At 56.9% G+C, this 8,087-nt stretch overlaps 1 protein-coding gene across 1 annotated transcript; it reads right to left on the bottom strand.

The window, feature by feature from the left end:
- Positions 1–1,230: 1,230 nt before the first annotated feature.
- On the bottom strand, positions 1,231–6,645 carry Znf703 (zinc finger protein 703). The gene is made up of 2 exons (XM_026404690.2): positions 5,049–6,645; positions 1,231–4,100 (listed from the first exon to the last, which is right to left on the bottom strand). Exons 1-2 carry the CDS (start codon positions 5,295–5,297, stop codon positions 2,571–2,573), a joined length of 1,779 nt encoding a protein of 592 aa, XP_026260475.2. The 5' UTR covers positions 5,298–6,645; the 3' UTR covers positions 1,231–2,570.
- Positions 6,646–8,087: the final 1,442 nt, after the last annotated feature.

The raw sequence follows: 8,087 nt of genomic DNA, 5'->3' as shown, positions 1-8,087 counted from the left end.
CTGGTTACAGACGTTTTCAGAACTACGCAGTCTGCCTAGCACAAACTACTTAATAAGTCATACCCCTCACAGAAAAAGCAAAGCACAACATCACCAAAAGATCCCCAAGCCGCGCGGTGCGGGTGTAGAGAAGCTCAGCCAGGAGGGGGCGCGGGAGCAACGGGTCTGGTCAGAGGCCTCCGTACCGAGGGCGAGCGCCCGCGGTCTGCTGGAGCAGGCTTCGGGTGACAGGCAACTGGGGTCCGAGCCCAGAGGTTTCTGCTGCAACATTCCACTTTCGCCCCTGGGGCGGGAGGGGAGCAAGTCAGTACTAGGCACGATCAGGCTCAGCGCCAGGGCTCGACACTCACTGCGGGCCCTTTATCCCATGCAATGGGCAAGTGCACTGGTCAATAAATACCCTAGCAAATAGCACTTCCACCCTCGACTGCCAGAGGTTGTAGAAGCTAGCATCTGTCATCGAGCTCAAGAAAGAGGAACCAGGCTGCCATTCTGGTACTCGGGACAAGAATGACTTCAAAGTCCCAAATAATCACCGCGCCTTCTCAGCAAAACCCAAACCCAGTTCCAGAGTTTTCACACTCGCAGATGACCCAGGTCCATAAACCAGCGCTGGCCGAGGAGAGCTTCCAAGCCTAGAGAAACAACCTCTCAGAATGTGTATTCACCCTTTGCTCAGGTAAGGGAGGAAACCCCTAACAAAAATGGCAAGTAGAAGTCCTCCGAATTTAGGGAATGCGAAGCGCAGAAGGTGTGTGGTCGGGGCGGGAGTCAGTTTCTCTCCGCCTGTCGCTCATCTTTCTGCCACCAGGTGGCGCCAGAGGCACGTCGTCTCTACCTGCGCTCCTGCCGGGCTTGGGACAGTGCTGCGGCTGCTGTTTGGGCCCTGGATCATGGTTCCCTTTTAGCCCCTTGCACCTAGAATTTGGGCCCAGAGGAAGATCCATTTTTATACATGCCCTCCACCCCGACCCCAGAAAATGCCAAGGCCTTTCAAGTGAGGCCGAGAGCTAAATAACCAAGTGGGAAAAGAATAAAGGTGGGTTTGTAATTTGCAATGTGTTGGCAGGCCCCTACTCTCTCATTTAAGGAAGGGCGTTAAACTCTTCCCTGTACAGCAATCTCAGAAGGAAACCCTAAGGCATTTTAAACAGAAATAAAAGACGGGCATCTGCTTAGGTGTCTGGAAGTGGGACGGTGGGTGAGGCAAGAGAGAAACACACCACGGTGTGAATATAGCCAAGTATTCCATTTATTAACAAAATAAGTCTTACCAAGGGAGAGCTCTATTCACCCCAAACAGGCCCCGCAGCCCTCGCACTGCTGCATGAGACCCGGAGGGAGGAAAGAATGGGGGGAGAAGACACAGGGGCCAGAGTCTTCCATCCCAGTCACTGCGGAACCCACGGAAACCCACAGCCAACTTTGGGGATTGCTGGGTCGGGCCTGGGAGAGTTCGGGGGGGCTGCTACCATCCGAGTGCTCCCTGAGTCCCCAACTCCCCCCCAACCCCCCTGGACCTAGTGAGGTTGCACCATCCGCTGACTTCGCGACTGGTCTGCTTTGGAGGGATCCATAGAGGATCGCCGACCCCGCCCCTGCCGTCAGTGGAGGGGTACAGCCCCAATTAGGGAGAGAAAAAACAATGACGATAAAGCACTTCGCAAAATATAAAGAGCAAAGTTTCACACCAGCAGGGCTTTCTAGGACTTTTAATTGAATAGGATGAGCCCTACAGGTGTCTCACCAGCCGGCAGTGTGAATACGGGGTGTTAGGGCCTAGAGCAGGCAGGCTCTGTCCAGACCATTGGGCTCACGGATGGGGGAAGCCTGCTGGTGGAGTTGGGGCACACCGGGCTCAGCGCAAGGTTAGGGGGCCAGGCTGTATTTTGGGGGCCGGGGCCCAGACCAAGGGCCCTCGAAGAAGAGGGAGGGATATTGCAGAGGGATCAATAGAGCTCAAGACCTCCAGCCACCAAGCTTGCCCCTTCCACACCCCAAAATTGTTACTAAAAACAAAACAAAACAACTCCTCTTTGCTACTTGTAGAAAGGGGGGAAAGAAACCAACCTCAAATTGAAGAAACAAGAGGGAGTGAAGGGGAAAGAGGGGAAAGGAGAAGGGATATGTAGTTTTAATGGTTAAGACTCATGCAAGAAACTCCCCAGGAAGGGAAAACGAAACATATAGAAGAATCCAAGAACCCCAACTGTCCCTCCTCTCCCTAAAACCAAACCAATAATAAAAAAGGATTAAAAATTTAAAACTTATATCTAAGGAAAAAATAAAAGGAAAAAGGGCAGGGTCATGTAGTTATCTGCGTGGTTAATATTATTATTTGGGGGAACATAGACTTTTTGCATACCATTGACTCGTGTGGGCCGTTAATGCACTTATATTCCCAGCTTGTAAGCTAACATTATAGTAAATAAATACAGTCCAGTGGGGAGGGTCTGGGCGGGAATCCCGGCAGGGATAAGCAGTAGTGGAGGCTTCAGCGGTGACGGAGGCGGTGGGGGGACAAGGGAGGAGGGGAGGAGAGGAGGGTTGGGTAGGGGTCAGAGTTGTAGTTACTGGTATCCGAGAGCCGAGGCTGAGGCTAGTCTCTGTCCGTACAGCGCATATGGCGAGTAGTAGGGTCCGGCTGTAGGGAGGGATGGCACGGCCAGGCCCCCAGCTGTGGATAAGTGGCTCTTGCCATAGGGGTGGTACCGGCTTAGCCCCAAAGTGTGTGGACTCCGCAATGACAGCGATCCAGGACTGCCAGGGGCGGCGGGCGGGGGGAGGTGCAGATGGCAGGAGGCTGCGGCTGCAGCCGCAGCAGCGGCGCTGCCCAGGCCCGAGGCCCCAGGATAGGCGGCCAGAAGTTTCTCGGCGCCAGGCAGGGCCGTGTGAGTCCGTAGGTGGCTGAGCAGCTCCTCCGAGGTGGCGAAGCGCTTGTCGCAGGGCCCACTGGCTGCCACCCAGTTGCAACTGTGTGGCAGCGGTTCGTTCTGTAGCATGAAGCCATAGGTGTAGAGTGGGTGGCCGGGAAGCGCTGCCTGAGCGGCGCTGGACGAGAGCGCGGCAGGCTGCAGCGGGTGCCCGGGGTACACCAGTGGGTAGCCTCCAGCCTTCAGGCTGGGCCCAGCAGGATCATGCGCGCTGCAAGTGGAGCAGCTGGAGCCTCCGAGGTGCGAGGCGCTGTGGTAACCTCCCAGGCAGTAGGGGTCGCGGCATAATCCCTGCAGGAAGGAGGGCGGGGAGGCCCCAGTGAGTGGGCTTGAACTGGGGGGCTTGCCGGGTGGCAGGCCCAAGCCCCCAGACAGCTGGCCTCCCACGAGGCCAGACTTGGTAGGATCCAGGCCAGGCACAAACTGAGATGGGTAGCCGGCGTAGGCGCCCACGATGGAGCCATGGTAGCCGATACTGGAGGGCGGCAGCGGGAACACGGAGTGGCCTGGTTTGTAGGGTGACACTGGCGCCACGTGGCCGGCCCCTACAAGAGCTGAGGGAGGCTCTGACTTGCGCCCAGAGGCCACAGCTTCGTTACTGCCATGTGCACCGGGTTCCCCACCGCTGCCGCGGCTCACGGCCGCTGGCTCTGGGCTGGGCTTAGGCTCCTGGTCTTTCTTGTCCAGCTCCCCACCACCACCCCCGCCGCTGCTCTTGCAGTCAGAGTGGTGCGGGGAGCCGCCGCGGGAACCGCCAGGCGAGGACGAGGACGACGAGGCGGAGACTGGCGCTCCATGTGGGGGAAAGGGTGGGCAGGCGGCGCTGGGGACCCTGAAGCCTGCCTTGTCTCCGGGGGACGAGGAGGATGAGGAAGAAGTGGAGGACACCGAGGAGGAGCCGCTGTCTTTGCGGGAGTCGCCGCCACTAGAGCCCTTGGAGTAGGGCTTGAAGCTGGACTTGTCCTCGGTGGGGGAGTCCCCCAGCTGCTTGAGGGCCGCGGACGCGGAGGCGGCGCCTGGGGCGGAGCGGCCAGGGTCCTTCTCTGCTCCCAGCCCGTTGGCAGCCGCAGCTACTGAGTTGAGCTTGGACGAGGGCGGAGGGTCAGGCTTGCCGATCTGCGAGCAGGTCTGGGCTAGAAGCGCCAATGGACTCTTCTTGGCGTCCAGCTGTGGGAGACAGTGGCAAGGGGAGGGAGAAAGGGGTGAGACAAGGAGACCCTCCAAGCTAGGGGGGCTCCTGGTGCACAGGCTGCGGTAAGACGGAGTGAGAAGGGCCTAGGCAAGAGGGTCTGGGTGCGAGGCCCCAGCTCGGGCGGGGCAGATGGGCGGAACTGCGCTCACACTGCGGGTTGGTTCGGGAGTGAGCCACAGGCCCAGACTGGGGAATGGGGCAGGGGAAGGGGTACTGAGGAAAAAAAGGTGCCGTTTTTGGAATTGGGAGAGTGACTTGACTTTTTTCCTGTCATCTCCCCCCTCTTCTAGGCCCAGGGAAAAACTTATGCTTTTAGTTTGAGGGAACTTCGCTTGGGACGGGTTTCTGGCGATGGCGCCCGCGGGGTAGGAACTGAGAGAGGTGATTTCTAAAGGCAGGGCTGCAGCTGGCATACTGAGTAGCCCCTCCCTCCTTTCCGGAGAGGGCACCCAGGGAAGTGGCAAGAAGAAAGACTTGGGATCGAGAGGGCCTGGGTGTAGTGTGCCCCAACCGGATGGGAAAGAAGCGGAATGAGATCCGGGTGGCCAGTGCTTCAAAAAGAACACGCCGGAGCGGGGGTGGGGTAAGGCTAAGGGTGAGGGTGGGTGGGTCCAGCAGAGATCACCTCTGGACAGCAAACTGAATGCCAGAGAAAAAGTAAAGGACTCAGTGGGAACTCCAGAGCAAATTCAATCCAAGAGAAAACGCGTATCTCCAAAGGACAAGCGGGGAAGGAGAACCTTTTACAGGGAAACCTGGTGGCCCTCGTTGTTCCGTCCCTCTTCACTCGGGCCGCCAGCGTGGCCAGACCTGGGTGTCACACCAAGCCCGGGAGGGGGGGGGGTGCAGGGAGCAGGCTACCAGCCCAGCAGTGGCGATCGGAACGGGGCTGGTGCGGGGCGGGCAGCGCCCGGGAGACTGACCTCAATGGGGCTGACGGGAGTGGAGGACAGCGGCTGTAGGTACTCCGGATGTAGGAGGTGACCGGTGTGAGCGCTCAGCATCTTCAGGACCCTGATAGGGAGCCGGTTCGCCTGGCGCAGGGGGTCCGCCGGGGGCAAGAGGGACACCGCCGCCGGCACCGCCGGCCTCTTCCCGCCGCCGCCGCTGCCGCTGCCGCTGCCGCTGCTTTCGGGTGTCCTTGGGTTAGATCCAGCGGGCGAATCGCTCATTTGGAGGAGGCAGCGCCACTGGGGGGGCGGGGAGGGAGGGGGAGCACCGGGGAGGCGAGCTCCGGGGGCGGGTGGGCTCGCTCCGCAGCGTCGAGCGCCGTGCAGCAGTCGCTGATCCTCCTCGCCTCCTCCCCTCCTCCACCGACGCCGCAGCAGCCGCCGCCGCCGCCGCCGCCGCCGCCGCTAGCCCCGGCGAGCAACACAAAAACCTTGGTCTTCCGCGAGCCGCACGTCAAATAGCCGCGATCGGCAGCTACACTTCAAAGGGATCGCCGCGCCCACCCAATCGCAGCTCTCGCCGGGACCCTGGGGCGGGGAGAACGGCGGGCGGAGGCCGGCGCCGGCGGTGGGAGGGGAGAGTCTTAAAGGGCCCTCGCCGGCGCGCGGCCGCCGCCTCGGCCTTCACCGCTCTCGGTACTCCTCCCTTCTCCCCCACCCGGACCCCACTGCGCTGTCCTCGCCTCGAGGTCTCTCTGGGGACCGGACTTCTCCGGGACCCTGGGCTGTGCGCACTCTCCTTGGGCTTTCCTGTCTACATCTCCTCTCTCCCTCTCCACCGCTGGGGAGTGGTGTTGGCTGGGGGCTGTCACCCCGTAAGGCGGCGTTGGGGTAGGGCAGGAGCGCCTGGAGCCAGCTCCGGTACGGTGGAGTCCGAGTCTCTCCCAAAGGTCGCCTGGGGGCTGGCCAAGCCTCCGGACCCTGGGTCCTTCTCAGGCGCAGCTCTGGCCGTTCTCCTTCCCAATTCGAATTGGCCTTTCCCGGGTGTGTTCACTTGGAAGTGCCCGAGCTTCGGAGGCATCCACCATTCTCGGGGCGCGACGTGGGTCGCTCAAAGACTACTTTGAGCCTGTCCAGTCAAAGACTGCAAGTTTGAGGACTCCCTTCCGGGGTGAGATAGTCTTGGTGAGGTGCGGTACGCCGGGCTGTGCGCACCCCTCGGACGCGCCGGGAGCGCAGTGTCTTCGCTCTGATTTATAGGTTCGGTGTTTGGGTGTGTTTCGGGTTTCTTGTTCAGTCCTGTTTGAAGGGGTAAAGTTTCCTCAAGGTACCGCACCCTACTGTTGTTTGGGGGGAAACGTGGGGTCATGGGAGAGGCCGGTATCCCAGAGCAGGTGAGGATTTCTCTAAGCATGGCAGAACGACACTGACTCCAGAGATATACCTCTTATTTTTCCCCCAAGCAGGGGGAAATGCACTAGCTTTCCCCAGGAAAATTTAAAAACTTTTTATTAAAAATAACAATACCCTCCTCGATTTCCCGCGCCTTTTGGATAAAATATGCATTGCCAGCTTTTCTCTTGGTAGAGATTTTACGTAGTCATCGTCCTGACGTTAAAGTTCCGTGTCTGCCGCTCATCAGAAGGTGAAGCTGGTCTTCCGGAGTGACCACTTCTCCGTGCTCTAAGCGGCCAGTGGAGGCGCGCTGGTGTCACCATCTCATTTGGATACCACTTTCCCAAGTTCCAATCCATCACTCTATTGTCAGGCCTGTCACTCCAGGCATATTGCTCTGGGATTACCCATTCCTGACTCTGCGTGCTGACCAACGCCTTGGGACAACATGAGAACCCGAGACGGGGTAGGAGATTTCAAAAGGGTTCTTCAAACCGAAAGAAATAACTATCATAGAAATAAAAAAACCATGACCTTTATCCTGTTCAGTACAAGAGATAGCAGGCACCGCTCCCAGGCCATATCATTTACTATATTAAACGTATTTTAATACTGCTTTTTTTTCTTTTAGAAATTGCACAAATTTAGCTGGGTGCGGTGTCACATACCTTTAATCCCAGCTAATCTAGAGACTGAGGCAGGAGGATGGTAACTTCCAGGCCAGCCTGGGCAATTTAGTGAGACCCTGTCTCAAAATAAAAAAAAAAAAATGAAAATAATAAAAATAAGTTAAAAAGGGCTGGGAATGTAGCTTGGTGATACAGAATGTAGCTCAATGGTAGACCCCTCTCCTTTTCCATCCCCAGTACTGGTGAAAAAAAAAATTGTACAGCTTTTCCTTCCTCAATTTTAATCCTTGTAATATCAAGTTAAAACAAACCACAAGGGATGCCCTGATAGGAGGTATCTCCCATGTTGCAGCAAGAGGGACAGGCATGGAAGGGAAGGGAGGTGATTCCCTTATTGCTGTGGACTATCCCTCTTTTACCCTTAGCTCTGCTCACAGCAACCTCTCAACACCACCTTTAAAGCTCCACTGCAGGATTGCTTTCACCTCCAAGGCCATTGGGACACTGATAAAGAGAGAAACAGCAGAAGAAAGCCAATGTAGAAGGGCTGGCCTTTGTAGAGACACCTTGGAAAGGAGAAAGAACTGGAAAGAGGGAAGACTTAGGAGGTCATAAAAGACTACTTGGTTGTTGTAACCAGCCCAGCTGAGAACAAGCCAAGAAATCCTTCTAGGACCTTAGCAGATGTGTATTAGAAATGATTAATGGAATATAAATTGGGAGAAAAAGGGAGGGAAGAGAGTAAAGGCATTTAGGAATGTGGATGGGGGCAGGAGGCAGTAGAAAAGAGGAGAAGCTGGGGTTTGTATTCATACCTGTAATCCCAGCCACTCAGGAGGCTGAGGCAGGAGGATCACAAATTTGAAGTCACCCAGGCAATTTAGTGAGACCTAAAATAAAGTATAAAAAAGCTGGGTGCAGTGGTGCATGCCTATGATTTCGATGACTCCAGAGGCTGAGGTAGGAGGACTGCAAGTTGGAGACCAACTTTAGCAATTTAGTGAGGCTCTAAGGAACTTAGTGAGAACCTGTCTCAGAAGAAAAAATT

This window comes from Urocitellus parryii, chromosome 14, assembly GCF_045843805.1.
Source record: "Urocitellus parryii isolate mUroPar1 chromosome 14, mUroPar1.hap1, whole genome shotgun sequence".
Classification (NCBI taxonomy): Eukaryota; Metazoa; Chordata; class Mammalia; order Rodentia; family Sciuridae; genus Urocitellus; species Urocitellus parryii.
Note: the sequence above shows the minus strand (reverse complement) of the source record. Positions and strands in the feature narration are given on the sequence as shown.